This window comes from Helicoverpa armigera, chromosome 1 (assembly GCF_030705265.1).
Source record: "Helicoverpa armigera isolate CAAS_96S chromosome 1, ASM3070526v1, whole genome shotgun sequence".
Lineage (NCBI taxonomy): Eukaryota > Metazoa > Arthropoda > Insecta > Lepidoptera > Noctuidae > Helicoverpa > Helicoverpa armigera.
Window position 1 is genome coordinate 14,727,020 of NC_087120.1, and position 15,710 is coordinate 14,742,729.

The window sequence follows — 15,710 nt, forward strand, 5'->3', positions numbered from 1 at the left end:
ATCAAATATAATTATTTCATAATTTATTAAATAAGCATAAAAAAAACAAATCTAACATTCTATCAAGTAGGTCCCTACTGAAATAAATATTAGGTACGTACCTATAGGTACTGAAATTATGGTCCGCAATCCATAAACTGATTTGACATAATTATGTAACCTACGTCTACGTTATTAAAATCTGGACAAATTAATTAAATCAATAAAAAAAGAAACTAAAACCAGCGCCTACTGCTTATGTCTCAGTCATCTAGTTGAATTATTTTATTGAATGAATAGCGATGCCAATAGTAAATAGTCATTAAAACAATATAGCATCAAAGAGCTCGCACAGAGAGCCCTCGATTAAGTTTACTTTATCTAAGGTGCGTAATTTTTTATGAAATAGCGTGACAGCATGGACTTACCTATCATTACGCTACCGCCAGCTCCTATTCAAAGATTTCACAGAATGACGTTTAATCAAGACGTTGAACGTTACATTCAACGACTTGACGAGTTGGCCTCACTCATCCAATGAAGGCGCAAGTCGTTCAATCAAAGAGCAGCGTCAACCTGATGACTGCGACACTTACAAGAAATCAAATAGCCTAACATTTAAACATATTTCAACTAGCTATAATGCTTAGGTATATCACGTTGTAAGGAAAGATGAGAGGAGATGCCATAATGCAGGCGCCATCTTCTAGGTCAAACACGTACGGTGGGCATGCCCAAAACGATCAGTTACTAGTGAACTAACGAGGCGTTCGGGTTCTTCAAGACATCTGTCAATGATGATACAAAAAATGAGTGGGTACCAAAGGAGGCGTAAAAGGGCGAAGACAATTACGTCCCTCGTCACTAGAACACCCGCATATTGGCGCGCGCGCTACTTTCTTAGGAGATTTTCCGTTATGGCACCCCCAATAGTCATTTTGTTCTCCCTGGCCTAAATAAACGGCCCGTCAGTGACGCTACCACCGACGGAGAGAGTATCTTCATCCGCGCAGACACACTTCATGATCCTTCGTTCAGCAACGGTGACGGCCGTGCTGGCCGCGTTGTTGATCTCCCACCAGATAGCTCCGCCGAGCACGTTGCGGAAGTATGGTGGAACACTGCCTTCGCGAAGAAGGTACCTTGGAATGTACAAAATATTTGATGAGAAGCAGTCAACACTATTCGCTCGCTACGTTAGGCTTGTATAATCATCGGCAAGGATATTGAGCCCTGACCTTCCTGCGACCGACCTGCGCAGAAGTGATTTATTTAAGTGTACAGTGCGCAAAGCGATCTCCACTCTTCCACCGAGAGCTCATTATCCGTGCCGATAACTATACCTACATACATATATGTGAGTGAGGTTTAATCACCCAACAAGCCAGTGTCAAAAACTGCCTAACTATCTATGATATGTATGACAAATAAAATAAAATAAAAACTGTGATATCGACTACAATATTCGGGGACTTTAGGTGCGGGGCCGTAACACCGCCAACTTCCAGACTCCGGAAGAACAATTCTGGGACTCAATTCTGCTAATGCAATAGTGGCGATTGAATAACAATTGAATCGCAGTAGCAGTTTTAACCTTAGCGGGCATTCTGCTATAACACATAAGTTATAACTCATATCGTTTATTGCAATTGTAAATCATTTGCAGACAGATTCATTATTGAATCACAGAAAAGTTATAGTAAAATAATTGAGTCTTAATCGGATCTCAGTCGGATGTGAATCGTATGTCGCTTAAGTAAAATTTTGCAGAATTGAGCACCAGTTGTTACTCACTTATAGAATTGTTCCTCCTTGAGTTCCTCTTGACGACGTCGCCAGTATTTCCTGAGCGCTGGACTCATGGGCTGGCCCTCCTCAACTTCTTTCAGGATACTCTCCCTATCCTCTTCTATATTCTTCGTTTCATCTATTGTATCTGATCATCATAAAAATAAACAGTCATCATTTTCCTCGTAAGAACATGATTCTGCCAACGATTTCATCCTCATCCCGTGGGAGTTTCTTGACAAACTCGGATCAAAAGTAGCCTAGAGCCTTCATTGATAAATAGGCTAACTAATACTAAATTAATCATTTAAATCGAACCAGAAATACATGAGATCAGCGCGTTCAAGTGAAAAAACAAACTCTTCAGCTTTATAATATTAGGTACTAGCGACCCGCCCCTGCTTCGCACGGGTGCAATGCTGATACTACAAACCATATTTCTCCACTATTTAATGGATGTTAATATAGATATAAACCTTCCTCTTCGATCAGTCTACTTATCTATTAAAGAAAAACCCGCATTAAAATCCGTTGAGAAGTTTTAAAGATTTAAGCATACATAGGGATATACTTAGGGACGGAGAAAGCGACTTTGTTTTATACTATGTAGTGATTAGTACCTAACGATTGAACGAATTTGTAGTATAAATAAGAATCTATTTTTGGATAGATAATTGTATTAGATGGTCATGATTTATAAGGTAACGCGTAGGTATGGGTAACAGTTTCCGGGGTAGGACCAACTGCACCTTTGTCCATAATAAAATCCGCAACGATCGGTTCATTTACCAGTGATCTATATGTATGTACGAAGCTATATGTAGTGTAGTTTCTCATTTGAGTTAGCACCCAAAACACAAGTTAATTAGTAACATACCATGGGGCTAAGCAACCGTGTGTGGAAAAGTGTTCCGACATTATTAAAAACAGATTGCTCAGAGCGACTGTACCTATTGTCAGAAGTTTTGTTTAGTCTGGTTAATATTTTATACAGTTAGGTAGGTATTTTAATTAAGTTTAAATAACTTCTTCCCAATTAAGTTGTGTACTACCTTCGTCAAACTCTCCTTCAACGGAGAGATCCTCTGGCTGTTTGGCTGGCCTCGAAGTGATTTCTGGCTTCACACGCTTCTGAACGTCAGCTGCCACGCGAACCTTCAGATCTTCGTAAATTCTGTTAAGCGACAAATAACATGAAATGGGTTCAAACTGAGTGCATGCCAGGGTAAAATGTTAATTCTCTGTATCTATCTGTTAGGTAGTTACTTCGTTAGTTTCCTTATAAAGCAAAAGAATTTGGAATACCGACCAATACCTACCTGCGTCAAAATTCTATGTGTAGTAAGCAATATCTGATACCAAGGTATCTTATCGAAATCCGTCGTAACTCGTACCTAAGTGTTGGTAAAGACAAAAAGGGAGTCATTGGTATAGTTGTTTAAGCTGAAAATCAGCACTTTTTAAAGGAATATTTTACAAAGTCAGTCCCAAAAACAAGCGCTCTACATACGAAGTGGTCGTAAATATGTGTTTTTGCTGGGAAGAGGAAATGGAGAAACAGACTCCCAAACTCTCAGTCAGACAATTCTGTTTGTATGGTTTGTAATTGTTGTGGTTGGTAATTCTAGACACAATACTGGAAGCCGACCCCAACATAGTTGCGAAAAAGGCTCGGGAGATGATGATATCCAAAATTCCAAATTAATATAGGTACTTACTCGTTCGTACTATTTATTTATATAGGTAATGGTTCACCTAGGTACTTACAATTGTTACATCGATACATTGTAAGTACAATTTTAACCAACTTTTACCCATACTTACCTGTTTAAAGAGAAAATTGTTTAAAGAATTATTTAGATTAATATTGGATGAAAATAGACAGGTAGGTACTAACTGCAAAGCGTGCCTACCTATATGTAACATACACAATGAAAATTGTGGACTAGGACCGCAGTTTATTTCAAAACTAAATGAAGGTACTTTCGAGTTGTCTGGGTCGTGCTTTGGAACAATTAAAATCATGATGACTGAAAAAGAACTTCAATATTCGCGCTCTTTGATTTTACGCTTATTGGGAACAACGCCATCTACCGCAGACATAACGAATCTTTTACCGCAGCTGTGCTTTCATGAACTTTTAACTAGTCATACCAATCTATGCTGGCTAGCCTATCTGATGCATCAAGGACTCGAGAGGGTCAGAGAAGTATACCTACATTTTCTTTGTTTTCAATTTCCCAATAACTTTTTTTTGTATGTTTGTTGTATGTAGAGAGGAGTGTTAATGTTTTGTCTCTAGCGACTTGTAATCTATTACCTGTCTCGCTGATTATTACCTGTCCATGAAACGAAGATTAGGTACCTTCATATGCAACGTACTCAGAGAAAGACCTAATGTTTACGGTCGATTACGGAATTATACTAAATACATAGCATTGGCAGAGGAAGCTGGATGGTAGGTACACCTACAAATACCTACGTAGGTTCTATCTAGATGAAACTAGATGTTTTGCCACCCAAAGTTAGTCTAAGATAAAGAATAAAAGTAGATTACAAACTTATGCGCTAAAGCCTGTATGATGTCATCGATCTGCCTCTCGTCTTCAGTCCTGGAGTCGATGATGGGGATGTTGAGAATGGTCTCGCTATCCGCCTCCATGATGCAGCGGTAGCGGAGTATGGCCCTCAGCAGTTCTCTGCCACCTCTCAGCTGTTCGTCTTGCTGCTCATCCCACTCTTGTTCCAATATCCTGTTGGTAAGTCACTAGCAAATTACCATAATACCTACCTAGCTACTTATATCTTTTTTTTTTAACGACGTCAAAAATTATCAAATGACCCCTCCCGCTGTGGGTTAGCAGCGGTGAGGGAGTGTCAGACTCTTACTGACTAAAAACCGTCGTGTTCCGTCATAGGCCTTTTATGTACCAGGGCCGCGGTATCTCTTTCGAACAACCCGCAGAGCTACTTATATCTTGAATAAAAAAAACGAATGAGAAAGGTTTACGCACCAAAAATCTAATACTTCGACTATCTCTGATTTGAGTGAAATTCCTTAGTCATTTTATTAGTCACGAGTAAATTTAACAAAGATTAATTAAAACTTAGAGCAGTCGCCCCGTGGATGGTCGAAACACGTCCACCGCTGGACAAAAGCCTCCGCTAAGCTTGTTGGGTTTTACCCATAAATACTCACCACGCTGGAAATGCGTGTTGGTGTCACAATTCCCAAATTGGGTGACCATCTATCCCAGTGGTTCTTAACCTTTTTGACATGAGGGACCACTTTAGCTTAAGTTGGCTTGCCGGGGACCACCTCATCGGTTTACCTAAATTAGCACTCATTTCTTTATTATTTATAAAAAAAATAACTGAATTTAATTTTTGGGTCAGTTATACTCAAAGCTAAACGCTTGTCGGCAGTTATGTAGGTAAGCAAATGCAAATAAAGAAAAACTTGCATATGTAGTTTACAAATGCGCGAGCGAAGCGAGCGCAAAATTTTTATCGGACCTAAACCAAATATTTTTGGTCTGTTGACAAATGCAAAAATAAGGGCATAATATGCAGCTTCTGAATACGCGAGCGAAGCGAGCGCGAAATTTTTATCGGAGTTAAAACAATTCCGTAAAATTTTGCCCAAACGTACTTGATGTTTTGTTTGTTGACAAATGCAAAAATAAGGGCCACAATATAGTTTCTGAATACGCGAGCGAAGCGAGCGCGAAATTTTATCGGCCTTAAACCAAATATTACGTAAAATTTAGCCCAAACGTACTTAACTTTTTGTTTGTTGACAAATGCCAAAATAAGGGCATATAGTTTCTGAAAACGCGAGCGAAGCGAGTGCGAAATTTTTATCGGACTTTAACCAAATATTACGAAAAATTTAGCCCAAACGTACTTAACTTTTTGTTTGTTGACAAATGCAAAAACAAGGGCACACAGTCTCTGAATACGCGAGCGAAGCGAGCTCGAAATTTTAATTATTTTTTAAAACTCAAAACCAAAATTACGTAAAATGTAGCCCAAACATACATTTTCATGAATGGGGGGACTAGGTACGACACACCCGATATACGTCCATGCGAAAACCCCCGCTCGCAATTATAAGCCGATAAAAATTAAGTTAGATAACGTATAGCAACGTCGCGAAGCTAAGCTTCGCGGACCACTACGAATGCCTCCAGGGACCACCAGTGGTCCGCGGACCACCGGTTAAGAACCACTGATCTATCCAAATAAACGCGTTCTACCTAATTTCGGAAGGCACCTTAAAGGTTGGAGCCTGTTACCAACTAGGGTGATCGAAGCCAGAAAGTCTGACAAGAGACTTGGTAAGATTGTTTGACAGACATTCTAGCTTAGGATGTACAGCCAACTTGGATGAGGTCTGATAAGCCGGCACATCATGTACAACACTGGTACTTACTCAGCCAGTCCACTGCATCCCTTTGGACTGGAAGTCGACACCAATATATTTGAGAAAAGGTTAAGTTGATATAATTAATTTAAAGAGGTTGAACCTTAAGATATATGCTCTCGGCAGTCTCTCCGGAAGAATGTTATCTGGTTTCATGGGCTGAGATACGAATCTTTCATAAGGTCGCATCCAATGATAGAACCCTTTCCCGGTATCTTTTTTCAAGTCCTTATAAGTAAGAAACTTGGGCTTGCTTGCTTGTTTTGACTCCATCACCCATTTCTGCAAAAAGTAGGCAACATTTCTCAGGCACGCAAATTAATACCAGCCTTATACCCTACTTTTAGACCATTTTTATAGCGCAGAGTAGTCCCCTATGATGCAAGTGAAACTGCTGGCGGAAGCTAGTATCTTAATATATTACTCAAGTTTCAAACCTCAGTCTCCGTTAAATGGACGGGAGTGAGGATGGTGACGAGGCTGCGATGATCGCCGAAGGTATCGTAATGGTTGATGGAACACCAGGGTTTCCACCGGCACTCGCGTTTATATTGTTCTAGTAAGGCCCGGTGAAGTAACTCCGCACAATTCAGCTCTCTAAACGAACAATGACAAGTTGACTTTATTTGTATCAATTCTAAAATATGCAGAAGGCTTTTACACGTACCGTTTTAAAACGAAAAATCTTACGTTCTTGGCTAAGTACATCTCTCTGCATTTTGCATGAGATACGACGGAGGTCTCAGATTTTGCATCGAATTCTTTCTCTTCAGTATTATTGGTTGTAACTGTTTCATTTGGTTTTGAGGGGGGTGCATTATCTGTGTGATTAGTCTCTGAGACTGGCGGTGTCTCTGGTAAGCTTACACTACCTTCTTCATCAACGTACACATGTCTGTTGAACGAATCCGTCATTTTTAACCAGATTGGTTCTACATTAGTGAGACTAGCAGGATTCTCTTTAGTCAAAATTTTTACATCGCAGGTTGTGAAAGCTCTACATTCTGAGCAAGCTTCGAATGAGATATTCAAGTTTTCACCATTAAAAGTAGCTGAGGTTTCAGAATCCAACACAACTTCATAATTGTTATGTTTATCAATGAACACTACAGACTTATTTGGAGATTCCACAGAGATTTTATCAGTAACAGTATTTATTGAGACGGTACTGAAATGAGAATGTTCAATAGTGTATAAAATATGAATTAAAAGATAACCATCTGTTCGTTCGGTTTCTTTAATTTCTTCCTCTTCGATTTTTTTTGAAAAAGATGTTCCACTACTTCCGTAATAGTCACCTGTGTCACTTTTTTGAGATACTGAGCCTTTGGATCTGCCTTCCATCGAGTATTGAAATAGTTCGAAGTATTCTATCTCTACATCGGACCATTCTGGGTATACTTCTTCTTCATCTATTACATAGGTCGTAATTATTCTGGTTTTATCAGGAAAAGTTACAACGTGAAGTCCATCCTTATTGATCAATGAATTAGTTCCATCCATGCGTCTAGAAAATACCTCTCCGATATTGTGGTCCGTGGCGGTTCGAATAAGAATCCTTTCTATATCAAAAGGAATATTTTGAATCCACTTTTGTCTCAAACCGTTCGCTTCTATAATTTCAAATTCATCGACTATTATTTCATATTCAATTGGTTTTTCTTCAGAAATTTTATCTTCGTCACCCGCAGCCACTTTGGATGATTTTGAAGATGCTTTGCTCAATTTACCTTTACTTTTTTTACCTTTTTCAACTACTGGTGGTGGTTCTTCTTTGACTTCTTCAGGGACAAGCGGCAGCACTACAGCTTTATAATATTTCAGTATTTTAATGAAAGTTCCATCAGGTTTAAGTACTTCAATATCGCCATTAGATTTGAAAATAATGACTTCACCATTTAAGCTTATACATCGCATTTCTTCATCAAGGTAAGGCATTGGACGTGTGTGATATTGCTTAATGTGTGAGAGTATTGGAGAATTTTCCTCGTGTACTGTCTCTGTTATCATGCCATTGGGCCAAGTAACATAAAGTGAGTGAAAATATTTCGTTTCGTACACCTGTGACTGCACAACTGTGCTAACTTTTTCGGATAACACTTTGGGTGCGGCTTTCTTATCACTCGATGTCGTAGGATCAGTAACAGACAATGAAACGCGTTGTTGGTACATCTGTTTTTTAATGTAAATCATGACCTGATCTTTAGTTGTTATACGAAAAGATTCACATGCGTCTCTGATCTCTGGTTGAACAGTATCGCCTAAGGCTTTATGCATCCAAAACTCGTTATGACTGTTGCCAGGTAAAACATTTAAAACGATATATTCTAAGTTAAGAGGTATTGTCAAAGTATACATACTTACAACCTTAGTGCCGTCTTTAGAAAAGAACGTTGCATCTTTACCGAATACTTCAACCCTTCTATCTCCTAAATCATAACCAAGGAACGGTTTCGCAGGCAGCTCAACCGACGCTTGGCATTCCCCATTTTCATGAAACGAATGTGCTTTTGGTAAAGATGCTGATTTAGTTTTTTTGCTACTTTTAGAAGAATCCGCAGACGTTGGCGAAATTGACCTTCTAGGCATTCCGTCATCCATCAGTTCGTGAGCAGATTCCTCAGGCGGAACCATTTCTTGATGTTTAAGAGAACCTTCCATTAATAAATCCGTTTCAACATCAGTAGTTTCTAAACAAGATTGCAAGGCATGAGGATCAATAAAATCTTTTGAAATTGAACGTGCTTCTGTTAAAAGGTTTTCATCATAAATTTTTTCTTCATTTTGTATCCAATCATAATGTTCTTCTAATATAAAATCAAAAAAATCTTGGAGACAAAGTGGCGTTGCCAAATGACAGCGCCATTCTTCACGCGCTATTCCATCCTTATTGTGGCTGTTATAAAACATAAGTATAAAACAGTCGGTAACCTCACAATATTTGTAATCGACACAGTTAAATTTATTGAAAGCTTCACGTAAAATCTGAAAAGAACAGATTCCGGCAAGATCTTCAAAACTGTCGAAATCGTCTGTGATACTGTGTTTGACTGGCTCGTTATTTTGAATTTCAACGGCCGTTACTAATTCACTTATATCTGGACACTCGAAAAGAAACTTTAATCGTTGAACTTCGGGATCAGGATCTGAATTAGAACATGCGTATTCATAGTCGTTGTCACTTTTTGTCATTGATGGGAATGAAGGAGACAGGGCGTGACCGCTTGCCAATGAAGGGCATGTCGGTAAAGGTTCCGCCATTACACTGCGCTTCAAATAATTTTTCTTAAATTCTGATATGGTCGACGTTGGCAAGTGCCGCTTCTTCAGTGAACTCCGATTGTTATACAATTTGCGACAAGCCAATATATGAATCAATCTACTAAGTTCTGCAGTTTCAACATCATCTCTTTCAAAGCATGACAGCAACACATTAACATGAAAATTAATTTTTGCTTCTAGTTCACCAGCCGGACGATTTTGACTCCGAAAGAGGTTATGAATAGGCATACCAAGCAGTGACGAAAATATAATGTTATCTAAGTTAATATTTCCTAGATGAAAGGTGTTATATTTAGCGATATCCCCATAATTTATCACAATTGGATCCTTTTGATCTTCGTATTCCTCACCGTATGAAACGCGATATGTTTTCTTGCTAGCGTCTGTATTACACAACGTATTGAAGACATTTCTAACTAAAGTTTCCGCATTTTCTGTCTTATGTTCTTCCGTTATTTTCTGTGGTCCATTCAGAGTAACAGCTGTCGACAGAGAAGATCTACTAGTTTCCTCTTGTAATTCTTGATTATTGCAAACTATTTGTAGAACGACGTCTAAAACTGAATAAATGGTTACGCACTCCAACGGTAAGTCGTGTATTTGTTGGTCGTAATGCTTAGCAGAACGTTCATTGTAGGTTTCTTCGGGTATTTCTATAATAGACATGTTATTTTGGTAATGAAGATGCTGCCTGGACAAGTCCTGGATGTCGTACATCAGGAAACAGATTTCATCGTATATCTTATCAGGATTGCCCGAAAGGTTCTCAGAGTTCCAGTATGGAGGAGCAAACACAATGAAAGCTGTGTCTTTGAAGTCATCAGCAGAGTCCTTATTTATTCGCAAGAATTGCAAATCGTCCCAAAATTTAGATGATTTTTCTGCCAACAGTTCAGTTAGACTTTGTCCCCTCTTCGTTTGTTTTAACAGGCTCGATGGAATAGGAGTAGTGTTAGGGTCTATTCTTATTTGCACTACAGCTGTTAAAGGTATTCCAACTTTAACGAGGCACCCCGGTAAGTATGGTTCTACAAATCCGGTCACAGCGACATACAGGTTTGGCCCATCGGTGGGATAGTCATCGACGTACACCTTATCTCTCCATTCTTCACCTCTCACTCGGAGTAAGGTATTAAATTTTTTGCCTTCCGTTAGGTCAGAGCCTGCACTCACTGGTTCCTCTCCCTTGCCTTTTGCCTTAGCGGCGGGAGGGGGCACTTCTGGTTCAGTTGGCTTTTGTGCACTGACAGAGCCTTTTACTTCTTCCTTATCAATCATTGTTGCAGATTCCCTTTGCACACCTTGCTTTACTTCAAGTCTTTGCTTGCTAATATATAGGTATTCGTCTTTCATCTTCAATATTAGATGTTTAACTACTAGAGCTAACACATCTGCTGGGATGTCCTTCTTATCTTTAAGATACGACTGAGCCTCTTCAAAAACTCGTAGGTTATCATCTTTGACTTTTTTCTCGGCACCCAGTTGGTTAATCATAAATATTGTTTCAGTTTTGCAAATATTTTTGATAACAAATCTCTTTTCCTCTGCAGCAAATACTTCGAACTTGTTAAGATACATTCGTTCCTGGTCGCTGCCTGCAGATTCGATGAGGACTACTTTCACCTTCCAATGTTCTTCGTCCAATGGAGCTTCTTCGATTACCGTACGCCATGCGTTTTCATCAAACACGTCCGGTTTCTTTTCCTTTTTAGGAGCCATTATAAGATATTCCTCGTTGATTTGATATTTTTCTTGTGTATCTTTTCAACAAATTGCATTGATGCATTTGATGTTATAAAATTGACATTTACATATTTTTTTACTTAAAGGTCTACACAAAAAAGTTTACATAAAAAAAACTGCAACTACAACATAATGGAATTAATAAATAGCTATATTGCTGCCAAGGTTTGTTAGAATACCTGTACTGTAGTATACTGCACTTTGAATTCATTGTCAGATCATACCTACTGGTCACAACATATTTCGCTGCAAAGATATCGTCAATACAAATGAAATGAGCCAAAACACTTGGTATTCGCTATACTGATGCGGAGTTCCCTTGAGTTTCTGTCGTCTCCATCATCAGGTTAGATCCAAACCTTCACGATCATATAGATTCATCTAACATACGTACACACGAATATCAAGTTTTCACCCGATGCGTTTCTACATTTTTCAAGAGTTGCCCTCGATTTTCTCAGGGTTTCCATCATCCGATCCTGATCTGGTAACAATGGGACCCAACTGCGAGTACCTTTACCTACTTACTCTTTCATATAAAGAAAGATTTTTGCAAATCGTGACAAAGCCAAAAAATAGATGAATTGGGGACCTAGTCCTTATTTTGAAGTGGTTTATGTACTGTACACTTACCCCGTTTCTTGCAGTTCGTCAGAATCAGTTTTACTCGGTATTTCTTGATTATGATTAGCTTCGTATAATATCGAAAAAACGACGGATGGGTCAGTTATTGAAATCCGCAAATGATACTATAGGGTGATACGAAACTAGAACAAAATACAATCATTTGCTTTCAGTAACAATTTAATAACAAAGTTTGTATCACAATCCATGCAGGTTCTTTGATTTTTCTTTACATATTCTATATAGAAAACAAATAGATATTAAGCTTAACAACAGTACTATTCCGTAAGTATAAACGGATAATTTGTAACTAAAACAAGAACAGACACATAAAAATATATAGAATATATAAAAATATACAGAATATATAAAAATATATAGAATATATAAAAATATAGATTAGATATAAAGAATTAAAGAATCATAAAGTCTAGAGATTCGCATCGGCTACACATGGATATCAATCTATAAGTAAGAGGAAACATTTTGTTTGTTTTTATCCTAAAGGCTCCAAAACTACTAAACCATAGTAAAAAACACCTTCAGAAGTTTTGTTTCATCGCATACAGATAGACAAAAGGAGCCTAGGACTTTTACAATATGAAGTACGAAATATACACTAAACTATATCTATAAGGTCCCATTAAACTGGATGGACATGGAGCTATCCAAACAATTTTCTATAGTGTTCATATTTCCGGCAAATGCTTTTCAATCCACGCTTTAATAGTTCTCATGCCTTTTTTGTTGAGTGAGTGTCCCAATCGCTCCATAGTGTGAAATTCTCCTTGAACGCCCAGTTCCTTCAAAGTCTTAAATGTACCGTGTCCCCATTCCCAGTCTACCAGGTCGTCGCTGTCGCCGTGAATTTGAAGTAGTGGTGGCACTGTAAAATTGAAAATATTTATCTATACTAATATTATATCTGTACTAATATTATAAAGAGGAGAACTTTGTTCGTTTGTTTGTTTGGTTGTAATGGATAAACTCAAAAACTACTGGACCGATTTTAAATATTCTTTCACCATTAGAAAGCTATATTATCTGCGAGTAACATAGGCTATATTTTATCCCGGTGCGGGCACTAGCTCCCACGGGACGCGGGTGAAACCGCGGGAAAACGGCTAGTGTGTAAATAAAAAATAGGCCGGTATCGAGCCACGCCGGGCTCTAGTAACTAGTTATACTTTAGGGGTATGGCCCATACCTAAAAACTCAGAAAAATCATAACAGCTCAAAGTTCAGCAACATCTCTCAGCAAATAAATTATTAAAATCTAGATGTAATCTAGGGTTATGTATGTTGGGTTTACAGTGATAATTTTGGATTCTGTAAACCGTGAACCATTGTTTTATTTGAAAAAAGATACAATAAGGATTTTAAAATATGTAAACATACTACATTTTTTTCTGAAAACTATACAATAGACGCTGAGCGGAAGTGAATTATTGTGTACAACAAATAAAGACAAAGATAAAAGAACAAGTAAAGATTCTTATTCTAACAACAAAACATTTCATTTCTCTGAATTAAAATAATAAATGCAAAGAAAAATAATAAGTAGCTTCCTTCTGTATGTATGTGAAAATACATATGATGCAAGCCATGCGGAGCTCATGCTACAGCCTATACAATTTAAATGAGAAACATCCAATTGGCCTAATTCCTAGATCACATTCATAAATACAGAACGTTTGATTAACACGCAACAATCGCAAACAGAAAAATAAACTATTAACACCAGAATGAGTACTTACGTCGTGTCCCAGAAGCATTTTTAATTTCATTGAAAACAGCCGAGTTGTTGTTTAAAAATGAGCTGAAGGCAAATGCTGCGGCCACATTCCTATCCCAACAGTATGCTGAGTGAAACGCCAAAGCACCACCCATTGAAAATCCACCTGTAAGCACAATTACAAGAAATTATTCATAAGCTGTATTTGTTGTATCATTTATCTATACTAATATTATAAGGCTGAAGAGTTTGTTTGTTTGAACGCGCTAATCTCAGGAACTACTGGTCCGATTTGAAAATTTCTTTCAGTGTTAGATAGCCCATTCATCGAGGAAGGCTATAGGCTAGTTTTTATCCCGGTACGGGAAGAAGTTCCCACAGGTTGCGGGTGAAACCGCTGGCAGAAGCTAGTCTTCTATATGTATAGCAGAGATAACCTCAAAATATCACAAGAGTAACCCTTTGACATATAATTGTTATGTGATTAGTTGGTTCTTTGCCCTCTAGGCCACCTATGCTCAAAAAACAGAGTGTTGATTCTGAGTTTTGTAAGTTTACGCGCTCGATTCGTCATTATAACTTGGCTGAAGTAAAGAGTCGTATGCTACATGACATGATTAGAATATAGCATGTTCATTCATTTTTCTGGATAATGACATTTACTATTTCACAGGTGAGCTGTTGTTTATAATAGAACCAAGTGCCGATGACAGCCTTTATTAAATAAACAGTTCTAAAATTAATGCTACGTTATTAAGTTGTATGATAATTTATGCATCGAGAAAGTTAACTTGCAAAACTCGCACTAGGCACTCAGTACACAAAAGTATACAGGTTGCAGGAATGTATGTAAAACTACTTCATATTTTTAGGCACATAATTCTGCTCAGTTTTGAGTGTCACTTACCAACTATTATCCTATTGCTCGGTATTCCAGCACTATTCTCCTTGTTAATGAGTTTCTTAACCTCCATTTCTATATTCGCTATGGAGTCCGACTTTTCAGGCACTTCAGGGGTTATATCGGCACGGTCAAACCAGACATTACTCATTGCCCCTCCAGCGGGTGTATATGGCTGCAGTGGTGCTGTCGGATACATCACCTTCAGATGAGGAAATGAGAAATTTGCTACCATTAATCTGACCCATTCTTTTATATCAGCACCTGAAGATCCTGAAACACCAATAAATACAACTTTCAATATGACAGACATTGATCAAGGAATGCTAAGACGACCCACTGACCAATGTTTTATCCTACTTAGAAAAATAGGCTTAAACACAACGGGAGGTTTCAAAATGAAATAACTTACAATCCAGAAAGCAGGGGTACTAAACACATACCAAATAGCTAGAAAATTACTAACAACATAGTCTGTAAATATTAGAAAAAAAAAAATGTAAATCTATGATGGATGAGGTTATTGAGGTTACTTACCTGAACCATGAAAGAATATAACTGTTCCAGTGTGTTTTGGTCCGGTGTGTTGGGTCAAATGTAAGGCACCTAATCGCGACATGTTGCACGAATGACTCCAAAACTCCAAACAATATTAAGATTATTTTACTTAAAGTGTAATAATCGCTCAAAGTCAAATGTCAAGAATCAAAAAACATTGGCCACAGATTAGTGCAGATCTATGGGTAGCATAGAGTACAGATAGAGCATCTACAGAAACCATAGGCAAAGGAACTACAAGTAAAAAAGTTCCACTCAAGAATTTTGGAGAGATGGGGTTGTTGGTTTCATGTTCCACTAGACATTTAGAATTCTTAGGTTAAATACATGGAATAAGGAAAGATAAGCGAAGATGCCATAATGCAAGTAGGTCAGACCCCTTCTTCAAGTAGTAGGTTAAATACTTTACGGTGAGCATGACCAACGGGATGTTCGGGATCTTTGAGGCATCTGTCACCGATTGTTTTTATTAAAAACATGAGCGTTTTCCAAAGAACGTCGAACGTAAAAAAACGGAGGCAGAAAAGTTCCTCGTCCCCCCACACCCGCATTTTGGCGCGCTACTTTATTAGGAGATTTTCTGTTAAGGCACCTCCACTAGAAATTTTGCAATTATGCTTTATGGTTTACAAAGAATTTCATGTAGCGCTAGATGAAAAAACATTTTACACCCA

The 15,710-nt window shown here is 38.1% G+C and overlaps 2 protein-coding genes across 2 annotated transcripts; both read right to left on the reverse strand.

Moving 5' to 3' along the window:
- Positions 1-931: 931 nt before the first annotated feature.
- Positions 932-11,242, reverse strand: LOC110373895 (uncharacterized). Its single transcript, XM_021331335.3, has 7 exons — positions 6,861-11,242; positions 6,631-6,790; positions 6,297-6,475; positions 4,329-4,520; positions 2,820-2,941; positions 1,774-1,915; positions 932-1,121 (listed from the first exon to the last, which is right to left on the reverse strand). Exons 1-7 carry the CDS (start codon positions 11,192-11,194, stop codon positions 932-934), a joined length of 5,319 nt encoding a protein of 1,772 aa, XP_021187010.3. The 5' UTR covers positions 11,195-11,242.
- Positions 11,243-12,004: 762 nt separating this feature from the next.
- Positions 12,005-15,204, reverse strand: LOC110373891 (lysophospholipase-like protein 1). Its single transcript, XM_021331328.3, has 4 exons — positions 15,016-15,204; positions 14,485-14,751; positions 13,600-13,743; positions 12,005-12,728 (listed from the first exon to the last, which is right to left on the reverse strand). Exons 1-4 carry the CDS (start codon positions 15,095-15,097, stop codon positions 12,532-12,534), a joined length of 690 nt encoding a protein of 229 aa, XP_021187003.3. The 5' UTR covers positions 15,098-15,204; the 3' UTR covers positions 12,005-12,531.
- Positions 15,205-15,710: the final 506 nt, after the last annotated feature.

Excerpts from the sequence above, each read along its gene's own strand:
- LOC110373895 (XM_021331335.3), bottom strand. The coding sequence starts at position 11,194 with ATGGCTCCTAAAAAGGAAAAGAAACCGGACGTGTTTGATGAAAACGCA. Across the intron at positions 6,476-6,630 it reads TCCATTTAACGGAGACTGAG|AAATGGGTGATGGAGTCAAA; the intron begins GTTTGAAACTTG and ends TACTTTTTGCAG. Across the intron at positions 1,916-2,819 it reads TGAAGGAGAGTTTGACGAAG|ATACAATAGATGAAACGAAG; the intron begins GTAGTACACAAC and ends TATGATGATCAG.
- LOC110373891 (XM_021331328.3), bottom strand. The coding sequence starts at position 15,097 with ATGTCGCGATTAGGTGCCTTACATTTGACCCAACACACCGGACCAAAA. Across the intron at positions 14,752-15,015 it reads TATATTCTTTCATGGTTCAG|GATCTTCAGGTGCTGATATA; the intron begins GTAAGTAACCTC and ends TTGGTGTTTCAG. Across the intron at positions 12,729-13,599 it reads AAATGCTTCTGGGACACGAC|TGCCACCACTACTTCAAATT; the intron begins GTAAGTACTCAT and ends TCAATTTTACAG.